The 24,109-nt window shown below is 47.2% G+C and overlaps 1 protein-coding gene across 4 annotated transcripts in view; it reads right to left on the bottom strand.

The window, feature by feature from the left end:
- Positions 1-24,109, bottom strand: part of IQSEC2 (IQ motif and Sec7 domain ArfGEF 2) — a 78,564-nt gene that overhangs the window by 48,400 nt on the left and 6,055 nt on the right. For 3 of the 4 annotated variants that reach the window (XM_045470643.1, XM_045470638.1, XM_045470639.1), the window contains exon 2: positions 5,207-5,236. The exons of the other annotated variant lie outside the window; for it this stretch is intronic. In XM_045470643.1, the coding sequence (XP_045326599.1) occupies positions 5,207-5,236 (30 nt within the window). The remainder of the gene's footprint in view (positions 1-5,206; positions 5,237-24,109) is intronic. 4 annotated transcript variants of the gene reach the window in all.

The raw sequence follows: 24,109 nt of genomic DNA on the forward strand, positions 1-24,109 counted from the left end.
CACACACACTGACATTCAGTGGCATGCAGAAACAAAGGCAGCAATGGCTGGATATGCTTTTATGCAGATACCCAGACACACATGGACACATGCCAGCACCTCTGCATTCCTCACGCCCGCACGGACACAGAAGCAGGGGCCACGCAGGAGCACACATAGGCGCATGAACACAGTGGTGCTTGCCCACAAAGCTCAGGGCAGGAGTCGGGGCTTGACTGGGCTCTGTGCAGCCTCCCTCCCCAGCTGCCAAGTGACTCATCCCCGGGGCTGCTAATTAAAGCCAGGACAGAGGGGACAGAGGCAAGGGGAGGGGAAGAGAGAGAAGGCAAGTTTATTTTGGTTCCAACCAGGCACGCAGCCAGCTTAGGGGTCACCCACTTCCTGGGGCTAGGCCAGGCGGAGGCAGAGGAACACAAACTGGAAGGGGAGGGAAGACCCTCTTACCCCTTCTTTCCCTCAGGATCTTCCTGGAATGGTACCTTCTTTGGGAAAATTACCCAACTCCCCCACACCATCCTCTTCTATCTCACTGTTATTCCAGCTGTACCCCCTCCAGACTCTTGTCCTTACAACTGGCCTCTCCTCTTCAGCACACTCTCATTTGGGCTTGCTGGAGCTGGCATATCTGTGTCTGTACCCCGCTTCTGTCTCCCCACCCCCAACAGACCACCCAACACAGGTATGGTACATAGGGAATGCTCTACGTGCTTCTGGAATACAACTGAGTTGACCCCAGTATACTGTGGTGACTGCACCTCTGATGGTCTGAATTCCTATCCTAGTTCTACTATGGGATAAATGCCTTCAGCTCCCTAAGATTAGTTTCCTCATCAGCAAAATGACAAGAATATACACCCTCTAGCATCATTATGGACATTAAATGAGAGAATATAGGTAAAGTGCCCAGCATGGTGCCTGGCATATAACAGCTTTAGCTAACACTCAGTAAGTGCTCCTGCTGTTAACACCCCACCTCAGGCCCAGGGTACCGGCAATAACACAGAGCCAAGTTCCAAGCTTGGCTCTACCACATGGTACCTGGGGAACCTCACAGAGAACTGCCTCATATGTAAAATGGGGGTCTGCGATATGATACCAAAGATGGACTGCAAAGATTTGAGCCTGTCAAGCATCTTGTGTGGAGCCCAGATCTTAGAAGCTGCCAGATAAACGGCAGCAGTGAATACTAAGGGCAGCAGGAGGAGCAACTCTGGGGTCAGAGCATCCCAGGAGGGAGAAAGTAGGCAGGGTGGACTAGGGCAGCCAGGGAAGGCTTCTCAGAGTGAGGAGGACTGGAGTTGGGCTCCCAGAGCCAGAAAGCTTTCAGCAGACACTAAGTGACAAGGTTTTCAGGCACAGGAAGTGGTGAGAACAGAGGGCTGGGGCAGGGCGGGCAACCAGGCTATGCTGAACAGGACTCAGCCTGGCAAGGGAAGACTCCAACACAGCTGGGTTGCCTCCAGGGACTGGTGGAGTCTTCGACTTGTGGATGGGGGAGCCTTGGAAGATCCCTGCAGTCTCAGCCACCCCAGATTGCCAGGAGGTCAAAACAAGGAAGCATTTTAGAGATTACCTAATCCAAACTCCCGTTTGGTAGATGGGGGGCACTGAGGCCCAGAGTGGGAGGCCTCCTCTGGGAACAGAGCCAACCGTGGCTCCTCCTCCCACTTCTCCTCCCAAATGCAGCGGGCTCCCGTTGCCATGGGGACATCCCTGGCTCTGTGGGTGTCAGTGGCTCCCCCACCTCCTCCCTCCTTCCCTAGCAACAGGCCACCTCTTCGGCTCTCCTCCTTGTGTGCCTGGCAACCCCAGCCCTGTCCCCAAGGCCCCCCAGTTTCAGCCCGACCTTCCCTACTGTGGCACCGCCTCCAAATCTGGGACCCCTGGGACGTATTGGCCCCTCCTGCCTCTCCCCACACTTCTCCACATCTCTCAAGCTTGACCATCCAGTAAGAGACAGTGGATTGGGCGTAGAGGAGGGTGGAGGGCACTACAACATATTGAGCACTATTTTATGCTGAACATTGTTTTACTTTAATTTCTTTCATCTGACCTGGACAAGTCAGAATCCTCATCCTCATTTCACCAGCCAGGAAACCAAGGATCAGAGAAGTTCAGTGACTTTGCAGAGAGCACACTGGCTAGGAAACAGGCTCTGCTAAGAGCTGGCTTTGTGAACTTGAGCCATCGCCCTCCAAGGGCCTTGGTTTAAAGTGCCTGTAGGCTTAACAACTTCTCACAAACCTACAGGAAGTCCGGGCACCTTCCTGTGCCCACAGCCCTCGCGCAACACCAGCTGTTCAGCTCTAATTAGACTCCACACTTCCTCTACCACCCCATACTTAGAAGCCCTCAGGCCTCCGTGGTTTTCAATCTACCTACCCTGCTTCCACAACTGCCAAGGCCTCGCTCCTCTCCTTGGTGTTTCTTCTCACCCACCCCAGCCTCTCCCTTTTATGCACACACAGTGCTTATTAGATAAAGACACTGGGGCTCCAAGGGATGAACAGATTTGTCCAAAAGCACATAACTAGAAAGTGACCTGCCATAAATGGAGCCCTTTACCTGGATCTACTTGCTGCCCTTGGTATGCTGCAGAGCTCAGCCTCTCCCCTCTAGCCTTCCCTGGCTCCCACTGATGACAGAAGGTATCAGTCCGTGTTCTGAACTTTAACATTAGCTCTTTTCCTGCCCGGATCTGTTTTTGCCCAGCCAACTGCGCCCCCCTGGAGTCCCATCCTCACTTCTGATGCATATTGGCTACATTCCCAGGGATGTGCCCCCACCCTCCACTGCAAAGCCTGCATGTCAGTCCTCCACAGCCCAGATCAGATTCTGCCTTCTCCAGGAAGCTCTCCCTAGACCCCTAGCTGAAGCCAGCTCAAGAATTTACATGTGGTCCTGTGAGCATCCTCACACAGCCCTGGTTCCAAGTTCAAGGGTCTACCAACCAAGTTTGCAAGATCTTCCCCACAAGTGCTATGTTTTAAGACCCTTCCACAGCCCAAGTGTGACCTTCCCTTCCCAACTGCTGAGTCCTCGAGGCTGCTGTAGCCTCCTGGGCTGTGGACACAGGATGGATGTCGGGAAGCAAGTCTCCATAAAACAAATGCTGGCTTTGGAACCAGACAGCACAGGGTATGAGTCAGAGTGATGCTACCCTGACCTATTGCTTTTCTTTCCTTGGGCAAGGCACTGACCCTCTGGGGAACCTCATTTTCCTCATCTGTAAATCAGGGATCCCAATCTACATCTAATAGGGCTGTTATGAACATTAAATAAGATCATGTTCAGAGTTCTTAATATGCGAGGAGCAAATGATAACTGCTATCATTACTAATATTAGGATGATGATGAGGATGATTATTATTATCTGCAAGGCTGTCAAGAGCTCCCACAGTGACAGCGTGGGCAGGGCTCCGGGCTTGGTGCCAGGCAGACCTGGGTTTGAATCCTGGCCCAGCCATCTATGAGTTGTGTGGCTGTAGGCAAAACCCATAACCAGCCCAAGCTTCAGTTTCTTCAACTCTAAAACAGTGATGATAAGGCCAGCCTGGGTTCCACCTACAGTGTCACTAGGAGGATCAAATGAAAGAAAGTCCCTGATGACTTCTATAAGTTGTAAAGGCCCAATACATGTCATCATGACTTATGATTATGATCATTAGTAAATACCCTGAGCTATAGGTCCCAGGAACTCCCCTGCTGGGAGAGCTGAGAGCTAGAGATGCCTTTAATAGGATTCTTCAACAAGTAGCAGGGATATCAGTGTGGAGGCCTATGACTGTGCTTGGAGCCATGCCAGGTTGCTTTTCTCCAAACCCACAGTGGAACAGTGGGACCCAGGTCCTTTGCTAGACTAGTGCCTTCCTAAATGCTAGGAAAGGCTGTGCCCATGCCACCTTCCTTGGCTGCATCCTGGGACTAACTGCATCTTGTCATGTACTCCTTGCCTGGACACTGGGCCTGACTGCATCTGTCACATTCCCCTGCTTTCCTGTTGACACAAGTGTGCTCCCACCCCACAGTCCCGACCTTGGCCCTCATCAGTGTGCTCATCCCATAGCCCCTGCTTGGGATGCCAGGACACGGTGTGTCCCATTACACACTTCCATCTGTATGCTGGGATCCTCTGCCTCCCTCCCATATCTACTGCCTGAATGGCAGGACCTGGGTTGCCACATATGGTTGGGCAAGCTGTGCCCCATACAAGGGTTCACAGCCAAGAGGCCACAAGTAGGGGACTGAAATGGTATCCTGTGCTCTGTTCACTAAGCCGGGAACCCCAGTGAGGGGCCACAGTAGACCAGTAGAAAGGGAACTTTCCTCCAACTGATCAACTCAGTGGATTCTACTCTTCACAAAGGCACTGTATATGCTAGTTACAATCCTGGCTGGGACTGAGTATACCCATTCCATCCCTTTGTTGCCTGGGCCCATCTCATCTCAGAGATCACCCCTGGCCTAGATGCTGAGCCTGAGCGAGCCTTATCCTGAGTCCCCCCACCATTCCCGTGTAGACCCAGACCCCCTATCCTTCACACTTGTGTCTTCATGAAGCTTCTGATGGGTTAAGGCCTGGGAAATTCATAAATAGCCCTTTTCTTTACCCCCATTTTACTCCTGCCCCCACAAGCGGCCAACTGATCACACCCTGAAAACTTACTGAAGCTTGTAAATCCTTTTTACCAAGCATGTAAAAAAAAAAAAAATGTGCACTTGGCACCATGATGTATGTTTCTAATGTGTAGACTGTGTCACATTAAAAGTCCACCCAGATCCCAGTACTCAGGGCTAGTGCAGTTTGGGGTAGAGCACCAACACTAGACAGAGAAGCCCCACTTCTCTCATACCCTCTTCTCCTGGAAGGAAAAGGTGGAGAAGGTCCCAGGTCCAGAGCCGACCTCTCTGCAAGTCGGCTTTCCCATCTGGGCAGCAACCATGAATCCCTCTGGGGTTCAGCCCAGCTCAGCCCAGAGTAGCTAGGGTCAGAAAGACTGAGGAACAATTTTCAACCCCTTTCCCATGCCTGCCACACTCACCCAGCCCTCCCAGTCTGCTCCACACCCATCCCTAATACCAACGGGACAAAACCCCTGGGGTTGGCCCCCACCCCTGCCCATGGATCCCCAAGTTGGAAATCAGAGGGCCCCACCCCAGTCCCTGCCCCATCTCCCAACTGCTACTAGAGAAAGGGGGTACTGACCTGACTGTCCTGGAATTCTCACCATCAGATCTGAAAGGGAAACAGAAAAAAAAAAGAAAAAAGTCAGCATTCTTCTCTGTTCTTCTCCCTGTGCCCTATGCAATGACCTGGTGACCTAATACATGTTATGAAAATGAGGGGTAGGGTATCTCATCCAGAGAAGAACCAGTGAGAAGACTGGGAGATGGCAAAGGGCCTAGCCATTTGTTGGGACAGTGAGGAGGACAGCATGGCTGGAGTGCACTGAGCAAAGGGAGGAACGGTAGGGGGTGAGGTCAGGGAGGTGCCAGGAGCCAACCATGTGGGTCCCAGTGGGTCCCAGTGAAAGGTAAGGCCCAAATCAGAGTGGCTGAGAGGCAGCCTGCAGCTTGGGCCAAGGCAAAGCCCAAGCTTTAAACCCAGAGAGACCTCACTTCAGATATTGGCTCTGCCATCTACCAGCCCTGTGACCCAGGCAAGCCACCCCCCTTCTTAGGATCTGAGCCTCAGTCTCCCCACTTGGAACACAACGCCAATCCTGGCAGGGCTGTTGGGATGATTAAGCCCTTTGGAACCCAGCAGACAAATACCAGGTATTATTAACAACATAGCAAAGGCTTCACCAATTGCCTGGTCCAACCTGCTTATTTTCTAGATGAACAGAATGAGGCTGAGAGGGTAAGTGAGTCAGCTGCTGGGCTCCGTTCTACTACACGGGCCCTGCCTTCTCCATTGTGAGGCCCCCTCAGAGGTGAAGGAACTGCGAGAGAAGAGAATGGAGTGGAGGACAGCTTTGAAGGAACCCAAGGGAATGAGTGAAATCTGAACCACACCCCTCTGGCAGCTCCTCCTCAGAGGGGTGTGGGGGGTGGGGTGGGGGGAGGATTGAGACCGTGAAGCTGGTGCCTTAGGGGTGGGGAAGGGGAGGAAGAAGGACCAGGGAACTTGGAAGAAGTGGGAGAGTGTAGAAGCAGGCTTTCCTATCTCTTTTGTCTTCTTCTTCCTCCTTTATGTGCCCCCCATCCCCTCCGTGCCTTTTCCACAGAGAAGACAGAGATAACACATCACAGGCTCTGTCCTCAGTGAGGGGAGCATCATCTATGCTGAGTGCAAAGCAAGAGATGGATGCACAGGGAGGGGAGGTGGACCTCAGAAGGGAGTATTTGTTAGAAAAGTGAATGGAGCACTCACAGCGAGGTGGGGCAGGCAAGCATCAGGGTGTTGAAGCTCTGACTGGGTGAGTACTGTGCTCCCAGTTCTGCTACTTACTAGCCACGTAATTCTGGGAAAGGCACTCCCCTATGCCCAGCCTCAGCTTTTTCACTTGTAAAATGGGGTGTGTGTGTGGAGGGAGAATCCCTCTTCTTGTCAGGTAAGACTTGCACAGCATCTGCCTGGCACATGGTACATGTTCAGCCAAGGACAGTGGTACTCACCTTTGGCCTCACAGTCCTGTAAAGGGACAGATGACCAGGGCCATAGAGCACCTTTTCATGTTTATTAAAACTTTCCATCTCACTGTGCAGCAACACGATTGCTTCTGAGGCCTGGCCCAATTATTCACAGGTACCAGGTCAGAGTGGTCTGACTTCAATGACTCCCCAACTGCCAACAGAATTGAGGCCAAGCCCCTCAGCCTCTCTCCCTAACACTAACCCTCTGCTCCAGACAGGCTGGTCTTCTTGCTGCCCCATCCCACCCCCAAGCCCCAGCACACATGGATTCAATCTACCATATACCAGACCCAGACCTGGAAATATGAACCCTCCAGGAACTCATGGACTGGCCTGCCCCAATCTACTTTTGAGCATAAGCAACATATATAATCACCTCCGTCAGCACTGAGCACCTATATGTACCAGGCACAGTGTCAGACTCTTTCCCTACATTATCTACTTTGATCCTGCAAAGGGGGAACTACTCATCCAACTTTAAGATGATCAAACAAGGACTCAGAGAAGTTGAAATGATTGGCCACACATCATGTAAGTAGGGGAGCTTGGCAGGAACCCCAAAGCTCGTGCTCTTACCATCACATGCCACTGTATCGGTAGCTCAGTGCTGGGCACATATGTGCTGTTAAGGTGAGTTCCCTTATCCGACTTCCCTAATGTCAAGACAGACCCTTCCTCTCTAGGGCTCTTTCTTCTGAGAGGTTGTTAGATACCTATCTCTGCTCCAAAAGCAGGCCTATATGAGGCGTTACAGTCCTTAAGATGGCAGCTGAGGGGAGCAAAAGATCTCTAAGCCATGATGAGGAATGAATTAACCAGTTCTCCTCACTGTGGGCTGATTCTTACTAGTTTGAGGGTATATGGCATCATGGGACCCTAAACGTAGGGGGGGCATCCCACCTCAGAGGTTTACAGCCCTTTATGCATTTAGTGTATGATTAACTATGTGTAGATACCAATGATCATTAGTGCTGTGCTTTCCTACACCTCTCTGAGGGCAAATGCCCTGCCTAATGGTCAGTCTACCTCTTACTCCATGAAGCTGAGCCACCATTTTGGGGGAGGTGGCACAGACGTGGATAAGTCACTGCTGTCTGGACCTTGGTTCCTCATTTATAAACAATGGGGCTATGTTGGCTGAGTTCCAAACAATCTTCGGGCCCTAAAATATTTAGTTTCTTCAGAATGCCAAAGTTTCTCTTTTTTATCAACTGGGTTCAGCTGTCTAGATAGAGAGGCAAAGACGCAGGGTACCAGGCCTCCCTTTATCAATCCATGTCAGGAGAAGAGATCAATTTCTCCTGCTACTCCCACAGCCCTCTCCTAATGAAAGGTCACTTGGGACCCCGGGGTTCTCAAAAGGTTTAGCCATGCCAATTCCTATCCTCAGGAGCGATCCTCATAAACAGTAACTTATTGAAGCCTATGAGTATAGTGACCATATTTTCTGAACCAAAAACTTGGGCATGTAATATGACCAAGGATTTTTCTTTCTTTTTTTAAAATTTTTTTTAGCGTTTATTTTTTATATATATTTTGAGAGAGCATGAGCCGGCAAGGGGCAGAGAGAGAGAGAGAGAGAGAGAGAGAGAATGAATCCAAAGCAGGCGCCACGCTCTGAGCTGTCAGCACACAGCCCAGTTCAGGGCTCGAACTCACAAACTGTGAGATCATGACCTGGGCTGAAGTCAGATGCTTAACTGACTGACTGAGCCACCCAGGCGCCCTGACCAAGGATTTTTCTTAAGTGATTTCTACCCAGTGTGGGGTTTCGAGGACAACTGTGAACAGGGCTCCTTCCAGCAGTGCTCTGAGGGGAAAGAGGTAGATACCCCGGTCCAGGGATCATACAGGTCTCTCCAAAAGCTGAGAACTGGCCCAGGGGCAGCCAGGCATCTTCTCTCCTGGACATCACCTGGTCTAACTGCAAGTCTCTCCAACGGAGAACTCCCTTCTCATTGCAAATCAGTTGACGTGGTTCTCCTGCACCAAACATTCAGTGACTCCCCTCAAAGACCTCCCTGCCAGTCCTGCCCAAACTCTCCAAAGCTCTCCATCTTACTCCGCCTCCTACCTACTTGTCTAGCACATCTGGTATTTGCTACTTGGAACACTCCTGCCCTTCTTTCATGCCTTTTAAAGTATTTTTAATTGTATTAGAGTGATACGTGAAATAGTTTAAAAAGTCAAATTGTAAAATGATCTTAACACAAAACTCATTTTCCACGTTTTTTTCTGATTGCACTTTCGTATTTCTAAAGTATATGTTCGTGCTGCTAATCTGTTTTTGAAACATTTTCTTGTGTGTCCTTTTACCATTTTTTTTTGCCAAAGTAATACACATATGTAGATTTTCAAGTCACCCAGTACTTCAAGGATTGTAACAAAACACACAAATTTTCTACCCTACCCCCTTTGCACCCCCAACCCCCACTCTCAGGGACAAACCCTTTTCAACTCTTTTAACCGCTTTTTCAGGTATTTACCTCCTCATTTCTAAAGAGCCCATGTGTACATCTAGCTCAATCAATACTGGTAGCGGACATTACTATGACTATATCAATACTAATAATGGATAAATCATATCATATGCTATAACCACAATTCCTTTTCCATGCAACTTTTTCTTTTCTCTGGTGTTGATGTTGTTGATGGTGATGATGATGATGGTGACGATGATCTTGCTTGCTTAGTTGTCTTCATATCTATGATCAATTCTCCCCAAACTCTGTCAGAAGTGCAATTCTCCTCTCAATACGTTTTGACACATCAGGTAATCTATCAGATTATTTTTTCCCCCTCTGAGACATTGTCCCTAGTGCAATTGAGACTGGGCGCTCTCTAGACCTGCACAAAGTTGCACTGAGATCTTCTCTCCTCATCACTCTGGGTTTCCTTTCACCTCTCTTCAGTGTTGGATTTCCTGGATCCCTTGGCCTGTTTTCTGACTTTATGTCCACATTTTGCTGGAGCACATTCCCCAGTGCTCCCTATGAGGCCTAGGGCATAGAATCTTTAGATCTCATATGCCTGAAAATGTCTTTATTAGACCCTCAACCTCGATCGATAGTTCAACCAAGTATAGACTTCTAGGTTGGAAATTATGTTCGTTCAGATTTTTGAGAACACTGCTCCATGGTCTCCTAGCTCTCCAGTGTTGCTGTTGAGAAAGCCAATGCCATTCTTTTTCTTGATTCTTTGTGTGTCATTTTTTTTTCTGGAACTTTTCAGGATCTTCTCTTTAATGCCTGGTATTCTAAAATTCCACAGGCATACCTTGCTGTGGTCATTTTAACATTTATTTTGCTGGTTACTCAGTAGGATTTTCATTCCTTCAGTTCTGGGACATGTTCTTGGCTTTGATCACTTTCTTTGATCACTTTGTATTATGGCTTTGATCACTTTCTTCCTGCTGTTTCCTGCATTCTCTATTTCTGGAACTCCTAATGTCGGATGCTGGAGTTCCCCAACTGATCCTCCAATTTTCTCATCTTTTCTCTTCTGTTGTCTATTTCTTTGTCTTGTTATTCTGCTTCCTAGGATATTTCCTCACCTTTTATTTTCTAATCCTTCTGTGGAAATCTTTATTTTGACTCTATCTTTAACTTCCCAGGTTTCTTCTCCTCCTTTTGTGACCTCTGTTCCCTCAAAGTGCCTTTGTTTTTTGTTTTCTTGCTTTTTTTTTTTTAATTTTTTTTCAACGTTTATTTATTTTTGGGACAGAGAGAGACAGAGCATGAACGGGGGAGGGGCAGAGAGAGAGGGAGACACAGAATCGGAAACAGGCTCCAGGCTCCGAGCCATCAGCCCAGAGCCCGACGCGGGGCTCGAACTCACGGACCGCGAGATCGTGACCTGGCTGAAGTCGGACGCTTAACCGACTGCGCCACCCAGGCGCCCCTCTTGCTTGCTTTTTTGGTCACTCTTATAGGTTGATGTTCTTCTTCAAACAGACTTGTACTATCTGATCATCTCTGGCTACCTAAGGCTTGCTAGTCAAGGGCAGGCAGGGAGGGGGGGGAGGTTAAATGTCAGTTGTACTGAGGTTTAATTTACATAAAATGAAATGTACCTATCTTAAGTGTCCTTGGCTGGTGATCCTTGGTGACTGGTTCCCATGACACTAACAAGCTGATAGGAAGCTCTGTGGATAGATGGAGCTTGCCAGGTGGTGGGCTTCACTACAGTTGCTGGGCTGAAGCCTGTTCTTTTGTTGGAAGACTCCCACATGTTATCTTTTGGAGGCCCTTTCCTAGGGACTTTCAGTTTCCTCAGAGAAGATTACTTTACCCTCTTGTATGCTCCTGATTTCGGTGTCCTGGAAGTAGGGGAGTGGAAGAGGTTGGGATCCCACTGTTTTAGGATGCTTGTAAGCCTGTTTCACCCCACCCTTCATTGTGCCTGGTATCCCCAAGCCCAGGGCCTCTTAACTTCAATTTCTCCAAAAAATCAACCCCTATGTGCAGGGATGGGGCTGGAGGGGTGGGGGGGGGGGTCCCTCACTAGATGGGGCCAGGGAGGGGCCAAGAGTGTCTGTTAACAGACTTCCAATATTCTCCCTGCTTTGAATTCCACACCTCACCCTGTCTGCTGCGGTTCATAGCCCCTCCAAATCCTAAGCATTTCTGGGGCTCTCTGGGTGGAACAGTTTACTTCTGGTCAGCATCCCAGACCCTGTGTGTTTCTACCTTTTTTAGTTCTTTTTATTTTTAAAAAATTATTTATTTTTGAGAGAGAGAGCGTGAACAGAGGAGGGGTAGGGGTGGGGGCGGACAGAGGATCCGAAGTGGGCTCTGCACTGACAGCAGCAAGCCTGATGGGGGCTTGAACTCACGAACCATGAGATCATGACCTGAGCTGAAGTTCGATGTTCAACTGACTGAACCACCCAGGTGCCCCTACCTTTTTTGTTTCTTTACTCATATTTCGGTTGGATTTGGGGAAGTGTCAGAGATAAATAAGTTTATTCAACTCATTATGTATAACAGGAAGTTCCTCTTCTTATTGCAGCTAACTCCTATTCATCTTCTGTGACTCATTTAGGCAAGACCTCCTCCAGAAAGCTTATCTTAATGTCTCTAGGCTGGATGAGGAGGCCCTCCTCTGTTCCCCTGCACTGTCCTTTTCTTGCCTCCATCACAGCCCTGATCAAACTGTTCTGAAAGTGTCCATTTCCTGACTCTCCCTGCAGATCAGGAGCTCCTGGTGGTCTGGGGCTGTCACTCAGTCATGCCTGTACCCCCCAGTTCCCAGGGTCTGGTCCACAGAGGCACAGAGCAAATATGTGGTGATAGAATGAATGAATAAATGAATGACTTCCAAAATGAATCAGACCCAGCCAGAGGGACCATCTAGAAAGGGAAATAAACCGAAGACAATTGTTCCTATACAAGGCCAGTTCCCTAAAAGCTAGATGTGCAAGGATGCCCACTACAGCATGATTTAAAACCGTGGACAAATGGGCCCAGCTTCCATGCCCTGCATTCATAGGATGGTTAAGTACATTATGGTATATCAGTTGCCATGAAAAAAAATGCTTATGAAGAATATGCAATTACATGGGGAAATGCTCAAATGAAAAGAAAGCAAGAAAAAATTTTATGTGCTGTATCATTTCAACTGTATGAAAAGAATGAAAAGAACAAGGGAAACACACCAACTGTTTGCATGCAGTGGCTGCCTTTGTGTGCTATAATTATGCGTAATGTTTTCCTCCTCTACTTTTCCAAGTTTTTCTACATTTTCTAATGGAAGAATGCATTAAATGTCTAATTTTTAAAAAGGTCCTGAGACGTGAAGGCCAATGTCCTGAGAGTGCTATGAACAAAATACTGTGAGGGGGGACCTAAGAGTCTGTGTGCAGGTCCCACAGTGCTTGGTGGGAAAGCTCCATTCTTCACTGTCCAGAGACCTTGAAGACCCAGGCCTATGGAATACGAACCCCTCTCGCTGCAAAAGTAGGACCTAGCTTGGGAAGCCAAAGGAGGAAGATATTGGAGTCTAGCTTATTACAAATAGCAATACCATAGGCCATCCTGGGAAACAGAGGCCCCTACACTGGGCCCCAAACTTTAGAAACCCCTATCCATGAGGTAAAGGATCTGAGGGGCCAAGGGAATGGGACCATCAGGATCTTTGGCCCTCTTTCTTCTAGACTGCACTCCAGGTACCCAGGACCCCGGCATTCCCTGCCTATGTCTCTTGAGCTTATTTGCGAAAATTGTGTGGTCTTATTATCAAGGTCCACCAGCTAGGCCCAACAGGTGGCCAAGGGGAATCTGGGAGTAGGGAGGGCTTTGATGTGGCCTGGAGTGCCCATACACATCTCAAGGTTCTATACAAACCACAGGTTCATACAGAATGGGGACAGGCCAAGGGTGTCAACTGGTACCTTGCCCGGGCCCTACAAAAGTAGAGCCAGGCAAGTCCATACCTAAGCCTCAGGGTTTATAGAAAGGTCTAACACTGAGAGGTGGATGGACCTGGGTTCAAATCCATTTATCAGCTGTGCAACCATGAATGAGTCCATTCCCTTCTCTGAACGTCAGTTTTCCCAACTATAAAATATGTATAATAATTCCAACTTCAGAGAGTTGTGGTGAGGCTTTCTGGGAACAGGATGGCCTAATGGTTATGAGCACAGGCCTTGGAGAAGACAGGCCTAGGTTTCAATCGCAGCCCTGCCCCTTCTAACTATGTGATTTGCATCTCTGAGGCTCAGTTTGTTCATCAATATAATGGAGGTATTAATAGCGTTAACCTGATAAAGCTGTTGGAAGGATTATGGTTGTAAACAATATGTAATAAAATTGGAACATTCTTAAATGAGGAAAAGCTGCTTAATAATAGTTGTGCAAATATTGGTTATGGTGGAGTTGACGAGGCCTTCTATACTCCCGATGCCCCTGCCCAGCTTTATTTTTCTCCACAGCACTTACTACTACGTGACATACTCATATCTTCTTGTTTCTTTTCTGCCCCCACCCCCTCCAACATACAAACACTAGAATATCAGCTCCACAAGGCAGAGATTCTGTCTGTTTTGTTCACTGTTTCTAAGTACCTAGAACAGTGTGAGGTACATAGAAGATGTTCTTCTACCGTTAGGTAGATATCTGCTACTTAGGGGTAAAAAGGCATTCTTGGCTGATAAAACAGCCAGAATACAGGCATGGAGGCACAAAGAAGTCCACTGTGCTTAGGGAACCATAGACAGTTGAATACAACTTGATTACTGGCCAAGAAGGGAAGAAAGTGGCTAGAAAGGTGAATGGAGCCACAGCCTGACCAAAAGGAGCATGCAAGAGCTTTCCCAGACCACAAGTGGTGTAAAGACTTACTTTTGATGGCTAGGGAATGGAAAAGCACTTGGGGGAGAGGCAAAGATGCCTCCCAAGTCCAAGAGCCATCTAAATCATGACAATGTGAAAAACGGAAGTCAAAACCTTTTGAAAGATTATTCAGCTGGAGAAGACTCCTTCCGAAGGGACCCATCTGAAACAAGAATCAGATCTAGAAATGACAAATAGGCAGGTAGAGAAGTCAGGAGGATGAGATGATGGTGATGTGCAAAAAAATCTTATAAAGGTTAATGAAAGAGAACAACCAGATGAACCACCAGACAAATCAGAAAGCTTGTTGGATAATGAAACCACCTTCAGCAATAGAGCCACATCGAAGGCCAAGATGGTGGCACGGATGCAAAATGAAGGCCATGGTAATTTTGGTTGCTGCTTATCCCTTTGCTGGTGATTACTCTTCCCATGGTCCTTGATCACCACTATTCATTGAACAAGTTCTGGGATGATAAGGATGATGATAATAATAATGAAGATTGCTGCATACTTCAAAGGAAATATTTTGCTTTTAATGTTTTGAATTTCTTTTTCAGGAAATAATGAGACAAGTACCACTTCACATTTTTATTTCAAATAGAAGATAGGCAGAGACTACAACAAAGAGCCTTGAATACCAGGCAACAGTGTATTGCCCTATAATTTCTGAGGAGCCTTTGGGGAGCTCAGCCCTAGGAGTGATTAGGTCAAATACTGCCTTCCCCAACTTCATGCTCCTTTCTGTCAAGCAGGCTTTATTTTGGTCCATAGCATATTCTGCCTTCTAATAATCCAAAAAGAATAAAGTGACTATTGATTAAGCACCTACAATGGTTCAGGGCTTGTGTTATATTCTCAACAGTTGGGCAAGATAGTGATTATTCTTCCCATTGTATAGATGTGAAAACTCTGGATCAGGGTAGCAATGAGATTTGCCTAGAGTTACGCAGCTAATAAGCAGGGAAGCTGAGATTCAAGTCTGGGTTTGTCTGACTCTGAAACCAAGGCTTTTAACTGCTACAGCTGTGGCTTCCTTCTGTCATGCCAGAGCTAAGCGGCACTTCATCTCCCATACCAGACTGTGAGCTTGGCCTCTCTCCCTCACCTGGCTCCAATCTCCCCTCCACACAGTGCAGCCCAACACCCCCGACACACCATGAGCACTCAGAGAGTACTTCTGGAAGAAACAATCATTCAAGGTCAAAGGGGGAGCAAAAAGAAAAGGGAAGGTGGGATTAGGCACAGGTGTTGCAGCCCAGATCAGCTCAGCATTATGACAAAAAAAAAAAAAAAAGGAAGGAGGAGAGAGGGAGAAAAGGAAAATGGAACTGGCTCTCTCCAGCCCTCCCTTCCTGCCTCCCTCTGCTGGAGGCAGAGGGATGGAGGTTCAGCCATGATTGGAAGGAGAGTGGGTGGAAGGGGGTGCAGCTTAGAGAAGCTTGCTGTTGTAGAGGCCTCAGCTCAGCCTCAAAGCCTCTCCTGTGCACCAGAGGGCCCATCTCTGGTCTACCTGCTCCCACGGCCTAAGCAAAGGACCAGGACGTTGGGCTGCATGCCAGGCACCCACCCAATACTGCCACAGCACAGCTCACAGCAGACCCAGGACCCTCTCAGGTCACAGTGAGGGTACCAAGAGAAGTAGAGGGGCTGGCCCGGGTTGGGGGGTACAGATGGAGGCCGTGGCAGAGCAGGAGTCAGAACCCAGGTCTTCAGTTTGATGAGGGCTCTCTTGACTGCACCAGAGGTTGAGAAAAATGCTCATGAATGCACATGGAGCCAGAGGTAACACATGCTGAAACGAGGCCCTCCACGGTTAGGTATTTGGGGGGTTCCTAATAATTTCCAGTCTCAGTGCAGAGTGAGAAAGCAAAACAACCACTTTTAAAAGTATCTTTAGCTTCATTTGGGCCCCAGGAGCATAAATGTTTATCTCCTCTCTCTCTCCCAGGACCCCACTAAAATGAATGTGAAAAATCAAAGAAGGTAGGAAATTGTAACAGTGAAGAGGATGGAAGAGAGTGAGATCAATGGATGAGAGATTTTGACAAATTTCTGGAAGCAAAAAACAAAAAGAAAAGTGTGCACAGTTGGAAGGAGAGCCAGGGGCACCACTCAGGGGGTTGCAGTCCGGGATGGGAACCAATTGGGCCAGCAGAGACCCAGAAAGACTCCAGACTTGGAGATGGTAGGTATGAGGAAAGGGTAGGAATGCTCAGGATCTGAAGACAGGGGAATAAACCAAGGGTAAGTACATGAAATCCTCCCCTGCTTCCCTAGCCCCTCAAATCTAGAATACAAGCTGCCTGGCATTCACCCCTAGGCAAAATATCAGAGAGCTCAGGGCTAAAGGAATTAAACTATCTGGGATGAATTAGGGCATCCAAGTGGCATGTTGGTGTCCCTGGAATAAAGTGCTTTTCAAGTGCTTTTCATCCTGGCATTTAGGGGGCACCCATTATAACAGTCAGCTCCCTGGAGGCTCATCTGAAAGAAAGCCAGCAAGTGGACAAGCCAGTGTGGATATACAAACATCTCAACCAGACTTTCTACTAACTCATTTATAAACTACTAAAATAGAAAGTATGAGAGAAAAGAGCAGCATCCCAGAGGATCAATCTGGGAAGCTCAACATCCAACTAAATGACATTCCAGCAAGAGGAAACAGAGAAAATGAAGGGGAGGAGACTATCAAAAAAATTATGTAACAAAAGACAAAATGCATCACATTTTTACCGGGGGGTCGGTGACTGGAAAACTGAGTGCTGGTTACATAGGTGTGTTTGGCTTGTAAAAATTGACCAAGCTATTCATTTGCGATGTGAGCACTTTTTTGTATGCATATTATGTTTCGGTGTGAAGTTTAAAAAAAATCCTTCTTCTAGAAATCTCCAAGGAGATTGTCCCCAGAAGAAGTGCTGTGATTATTCTGCAGGTGCAAGGAACTCCACAAAACAGTAACTAAATAAGCAAGGAAGCAAACAAACAAACAAGGTAGAAAGGAAGTCCTGGTCTCAAATATAAAACAAAGTAAAAAGTGGCATGATTTTGAACAATGTCGTAGAGCAGAAGAAAGGAAAATTCATTTGATCTGGATGCTAGGAACATCTTCCTGGGAGTACAGAGGTTGTGACAACGGACCTTGGGAACTGAGGTGCAATTATAGTACACTATTTGGCCCTGCAATGAATAATATTGACATAATCATAATCCCATAAATAGAGTATATTGGTGGTCAAATTTTAAAAAAAATTTTCTAATGTTTATTTTTGAGAGAGAGAGAGAGAGAGAGAGCACACAAGTGGGGGGAAGGGCAGAGAGAGGGAGACACAGAATCCAAAGTAGGCTCTGGGCTCTGAGCTGTCAGCAGCTGGACGTGGGGTCGAACTCACAAACCATGAGATCGCGACCTGAGCCGAAGTCGGACAGTTAACTGACTGAGCCACCCAGGCGCCCCAATGTGGTCAGCTTTTAAAATCAATTTGTCTTGATACAGCACTGAAGACCTAATTATTGTCACAGAACAGAATATAAATGCAATCAAGCTTGCTGACAAAAGTATGGAACACACAAAGCAGGAGCTACAAGGGTGGAGGAGAGATGGAAGGAAGGATGGGGCCCTAATAGCTATGTCTTACAAACCAAGTGGTCGAGAGATACTGTGGAGGGGCACCTGGGTGGCTCAGTCAGTTAAGTGCCTGACTTCAGCTCAGGTCATGATTTCACGGGTTTGATTCATGAGTTCAAGCCCCACATCGGGATCTCTGGTGTGAGCACAGAGCCTGCTTCGGATCCTCGGTCTCCCTCTCTCTCTCTCTCAAAAATAAACATTAAAAAAAAAGAAAGATACTGTAGAAAATGGATGGAATAAGAAACCATAGTTTAGGGGCGCCTGGGTGGCGCAGTCGGTTAAGCGTCCGACTTCAGCCAGGTCACGATCTCGCGGTCCGGGAGTTCGAGCCCCTCATTGGGCTCTGGGCTGACGGCTCGGAGCCTGGAGCCTGCTTCCGATTCTGTGTCTCCCTCTCTCTCTGCCCCTCCCCCGTTCATGCTCTGTCTCTCTCTGTCCCAAAAATAAATAAATGTTGAAAAAAAAATTAAAAAAAAAAAAAAAAGAAACCATAGTTTATAATAGTACTTGATAAAAATTACAAATTTGAGAAGAGGAGAGAAAGAGTCAGGTGTTGTAAATAAGCTAAATCCTCACTTGTCATAGTAGAGAGAAGTCAGTGGATAATGTTCAAAGTTGATAAATGAAGAAATGATGCATGCTATTTAGAGATATGAAGTCACTGCCAGAAAACCTAAATGGTAAAAGCAGCCACCTCTGGGGACTGGGAAGGGGGCAACAGGGAGACACTGGCTTTTTACATGTGTCTTTGTGTACTACTTGCCTTTTTAAAACTATGCATATGTACTGCTTTAATTTAATTTTAAAAACAAATCCCTCCTCTTTCTCTGGACCTTGGTCGCCCACATGCTACATACAAAAGAGGGAGCTTGATGATTCCACGTGGTGTGAGGTCCTGTTCTCCATACTTCCTTTTATATATTTATTTTTTTAAGTTTATTTATTTATTTTGAGAGAGAGAGAGAACGAGCAGAGGAGGGGCAGAGAGGGTGGGTGGGGGGGTACCGAGGATTTAAAAGGCTCCCTGTCAAAAGCAGAGAGCTCGATGTGGGGCTCAAGCTCATGAACCTCGAGATCATGACCTGAGCCAAAGTCAGATGCTCAACCACTGAGCCACCCAGGTGCCCCTCCATGCTTCTTTTTAGAGCAGGAACAAGACAGGCGAGTAAAGGGCTGACTCCCCCTAACTAATGCCTCAACTCCTCATGGCACCACAGTCATCTATGCAGATGCCTTCTCAGCTGCCCCAGCCTGCACCGCCCTCTGGTCTCCTTCAAGTCCCACCATTGCCTGTCCAGCCTCTCCAGCCCTCCATTCATTCAACTATTTACACCCGTTAGTTATTTATACCTGCCTGAGTCACAAAGGATTTGAGGTGGCTTACTCCAATAACACAGATAAAGAAAGAATAAAAATTGAACTAGAAAACGAGAGCTCAGAAAAAGAGATCAACAGAGATGCTAAAGCTGTACTTCAAATTAACTGGTAGCCAAGGAAGAAAGCGAGATACAATGAGCCATGACAACCTCATATTAGGAAGGAGGAAATACACCCGTTTTCAGGGGAAGCAAATCTTTGCTGAGCACTGAATTCTTCAAATCATTGTCTATGGGAGATTCCAAGCAGGAGAAGGAGATGACTGGTTTGGTTTGGTTTTGTTTTTTAAACTTTAAGTTGTCTTATTCAGGATGAACTATTCAGATATTTGGATGAGTTATTTCCCATAAAAACTAAAGAATTTCAGGTAATACCATAATTATGAAATGAGGTATGTGCTATGGCACAATCTTGGGTTATTTCATTGATTTTCTTCCCCTGCAAATGACTATTAAGCACCTACAAGTATCAGGGAATGCCATTCAAACGTTCTTGGTTAATCCTGAGAGATGGGCATTGTCATCCCATTTTCCAGATAAGGAAACCAAAGACGAGAAGGTAAGTGACATAGCTGAGGTCATCCAGTGGGTTGGGGCACAGCCTAGATTCAAACTTAGGTTTGTCTGACTGTAGCTATGCTTGTGGTGAGCATATCATAATGTATAAACTTGCAAAGTCACTATATTGTACACCTGAAACTAATGTAACATTGTGTGTCACTATACTCAGAACAAAACAAAACAAAAACAAAGTTAGGTCTGTCTGTCTCCAAAGCTCCTTCTTTGTGTATCATACCATGGGGACTCATAACAAAGGCATCCAGGCTGGAGACACTCTGCCCAAGGCGATGGGCACACAAGTGATGACAGACACAAGCCCGCCCTCTTCCACAAAAATAGAAAAAGGGGGGATGACAGGCCTAGCTCTCAGGGCAAAAACTGCCTGTGAGCTGCCTCAGTTACATTAAATGAGGACTCCTAGGGTAAAAAGCAGCAGAAAAAACGGTGGGCCTGGGTGGAGAAAGTGAAATCTGGGTCTACTCCCCAGCTATGAATCTAGGAGATCTGATTTCTGAGGGGCTGAACTAGACAGAGCAGAGGGTCTGTCTGCCATCAAAGCAAGAGATCCTTTATTTAGGTGATCCCTCCTCTTCACGGCTTCCTCCCCAGCAAGTCTCCAAGCCTCCTCGAGCTCCAGTTTTCTCATCAGCAGGACCCAAAGATAATGATCCCTATAATCTTCACAGGCTTTTAAGGCATAAAATAGCACATCTAAGGAACAGTACTTTAAACACTGGCATTAACAGTAGAGTGACTTTTCTTTTAAAAAAACATTTTTTTAATGCTTATTTATTTTTGAGAGAGAGACAGAGCATCAGCAGGGGAGGAGCAGAGAGAGAGGGAGACACAGAATCTGAAGCAGACTCCAGGCTCTGACTGTCAGTACAGAGCCTGTCACAGGGCTCAAACCCATGAACCACAACATCACAACCTGAGCCAAAGTCAGACGCTTAACCAACTGAGCCACCCAGGCGCCCCTAGAGTGACTTTTCTAGTCAGAGCTGTTCTGCTCATACATTGAGCAGCCTCATACAAGCCCTTTCTCTCTGGGCCTCAGTCTTCTCATCTGTAAAATGAACAGCTTGAGCTGGATGATTTTTAAGGACCCTTCTAGCTTGAAGTTTCTTGGCTTTTATGCTGGTATTATTAAAATCCTGCTCATCATGAATGGCTGCCGCTCCTCTGTGTCCCCACAGTAGGCTGCATGCCCCTCTGTCACAGCACTTGTCAATGTGTTGTCACTCTCCTCCAACAGAGTATCTCTACTCCCCACTACCCAAGCTCAGGCCTTATCATCTCTCATCTAGACTGTCACACTCGCCTTCTCACTGGGTGCCCTCCAATCTGTCTTCCAAACTGTCCACTAGTGGTATCTCTCCAAAACATGCCTCTCAACACATCTCCCCATTCTCTACAATAAGGACCTCTTGCCCCAACCTAAAACCTGATCTTGGCTCCCAATTCCCAACATAATAAAGCTCCTTATCCTGCTAGTCAAGTGTCCTCCTGATCTGGGATGGCTGACTCTTCAGACTCTTCTCCAGACCTTTCCTGCCTCAGTTTGTGCTTTAGTTTGTACTGACCTAATAAAAGTGCTCCACCCCCCAACACACCCTGCTGGTTCCATGCCTCTGTTCATTCACTCATGCTGGCCCCTCTGCCTTAGTCTCCCTTTTGTTCTCCATTTCTGCCAAGCCACACACTGTCCTGCTTCACCGTGCTAACTCCTACTCATCTTCCAGGCCTCAGCTCAGGCAACACCTCCTCCAGGAAGCTCTCCCCGACAGTCTAGGTAGATGTCCCTCCTTTGGGCACCCACAGAGCCCTGTGCCCCCCCCCCCCCCGGCACAGCACACAGGAAACCGCATCACATTCATCTTCTCTGCCCAACTGTGAATGCCCTGAAGCCAGGAACTGTATAACATTAATCACAGAACTCCCTGCCTGCAGCAGTACAAGGAATGGCACGTCCTAGGCACACAATATTCACTGGACTGACCTCTTTCAGAAGTGTGGTGAGCTCCCACATGGCCTGTCCCTCTGGCTCCTCCCCAGCACAGAGTTTTGCAAAATTATTAATAATAACAATGCCTCAGGGCACCTGGGTGGCTCAGTCAGTTAAGCTTCTGACTTTGGCTCAGGTCATGATCTCACGGTTCATGAGTTCGAGCCCTGTGTCAGGCTCTGTGCTGACAGCTCAGAGCCTGGAGCCTGCTTCGGATTCTGTGTCTCCCTCTCTCTCTCTCTCTGCCCCTCCCCCACTTGTGCTCACTCTCAAAAATAAACATTAAAAAACTTTTAAAAATAATAACAACAATGCCTATCACCAACTAAACATACACTATGTGCTGAATACTTCACATATGTCATCTTACTCAATTTTTAAAACAATCATGAGAATATGGGTTATTTATGAACTGGCCAGCATATCAGATGTACAAGTGCCTCCCAGTTTTACAAGGGAATTTTAGGGAAGGAACATGTAGGTACTTTTAATCACAGATATGATGACAATAATTCTAAAGTGGTTATATAGAGGAAAATAATTGGTTTTATAAAGGCAAATACAGCATCCTGGATTCCAGTAGGAAATCACAAGGCCCAGATATATAGTCATATTATCCCTTTAAAAGGGTATAAAAATCACATAGCTAAAAAGACAGGCATTGATACTGGAGAAGTGGCACATATCAGGTGATAATTGTGATTAAATTGTGATAAAATAAAAACAAACTTTCCTTCTTAAAATGTTAGAGGAATCATCCTGATCAGCCCACGTAGCTCTGGCTTGTTATCTTTGTTTTGAAAAGGATGTGATGTGTGGATCTTGGCTGACTTGTCTGGTTTGCTACACTCCACCTCTAGGGGGCAGGGCAACCCCACAGACTATTTTCCATCCTTGTCTCTCAGCTTTCCATCCTGACCAGAACCTTCCTTGACTACTGTGTTAGGTAGACAGGAAAATTTTTGATACATTGGGGAGGTGGGGTGCAACATGAATCTGAATCTTATATATCAGAAAATATAGTTTTATCCCCATTTGCAACTTGAGAAAACTGAGGCTCTGAAAGTTAAGTGACTTGCCTAGAGTCACAGAGAGTCCCCCTTCCATGGCACTGCGTTTTCCATGAATACAGAGGCCCCAAAGAGCTTCAGCTCTTAAGTGCTTGATAACAGGCTTCCCTACATAAATGCTTTCAACATGGATGCCTGGAGAGAGATCAAATAACTTCCATGAGAAAGTTAGAGTAACTAGCAAATTACCTTGCCCTAAATGAGTTACCTCAAAAGTGGAAATAAGTCATTTATTTATCGTTCTCCCCCATGACCCGTGTTTATCATTCTGCCAGGGAATACAGCCAGGGAGTGAGCCAAACGGGCTGTGTCTTATTATGACATTGAGACACCACACCCGGCCCAGGGTCTGAGCCCCAACAGAGACTTGTTGGATAAATAAGTAGCTTTCCACTAAACTGGGCAGGCTGCATACGAGTCCTATGCATGTCTCTTTGCTCCTTCCAGAACAGAAGATCTTGCACTGAGGGTCAAGACCACGGTATGATATGGCCATAGCATGGGAGGGAGAGGTAATGATGAATAGACAGGCCTAAATGTCTCCAAAGTTTCCTCTGATTCTGCTACCCTGATATCCCACAAACTGGAAGGCTGGTAAGTGTGAAAAGCCCAGAGTAGAGGCCAAACAACTCCTGGGAGCATGAGGAGAACGCAAGGCAGGAGCCAACAGAATTCTGAAGTGGAGTCATCTCTCTATGGGGGGCCCTAGAATGAAGAAAAACTTAGGCACCTCTAGCCATTAGTGCACCAAGGCTTAATCTGACATTCATTTGTTTATTCAACATTTACTGAGCAGCTACTACGTGCTGTGCTGTGTGTTTCCAAGCTGCTGGCTCTGTCACTCATGCCCAGAGCACCTACCATAGGGACCAACACAACATGCTCTTGATACATGTCACTTAAATGTCAATCTGTAGGGGCTCTCAATCTAGTAGAGAGGATACAAGATGTAAACAAATAACCATAAAGGTATAAAAAGAGAGAGGGGCGCCTGGGTGGCTCAGTTGGTTAAGCCACCGACCGTTGACTATGGCTCAGGTTATGACCTCATGGTTTCTGGGTTCGAGCCCCACATCAGGCTCCATGCTGATGGCACGGAGCCTGCCTGGGATTCCGTCTCCCTCTCTCTGCCCCTCCCCTGCTTGCTCTCTATCTCTCAAAAAAATAAAGGAAAGAAAAGAAACTTAAAAAGAGAGAAAGTGCTCATTTCAAGGGCCAGGGGTAGACCAGCAAATAGACACAGGAGAGATGACAGCTCAGCTCAGCGTGGGAACTATATGGAGCAGCCCAGGAGGAGGAACCAGCATCAGCAAAGACCCCGAGGCTACCAGAAGGCTGAGTGGGCTAACACTGGGGTGCACAGGCCCTTCTGGCTGGGGCACGGTCTGTGGGAAGTGGACTGTCAAGAGATGAGGGGAGAAAGGGAAGTCAGGTGCCGATGCTAAGAGGACTATGCATGGCAGATGGAGGAGTCTGAACGTTCTCCTGCAGGCCAA

This window comes from Leopardus geoffroyi, chromosome X, assembly GCF_018350155.1.
Source record: "Leopardus geoffroyi isolate Oge1 chromosome X, O.geoffroyi_Oge1_pat1.0, whole genome shotgun sequence".
Lineage (NCBI taxonomy): Eukaryota > Metazoa > Chordata > Mammalia > Carnivora > Felidae > Leopardus > Leopardus geoffroyi.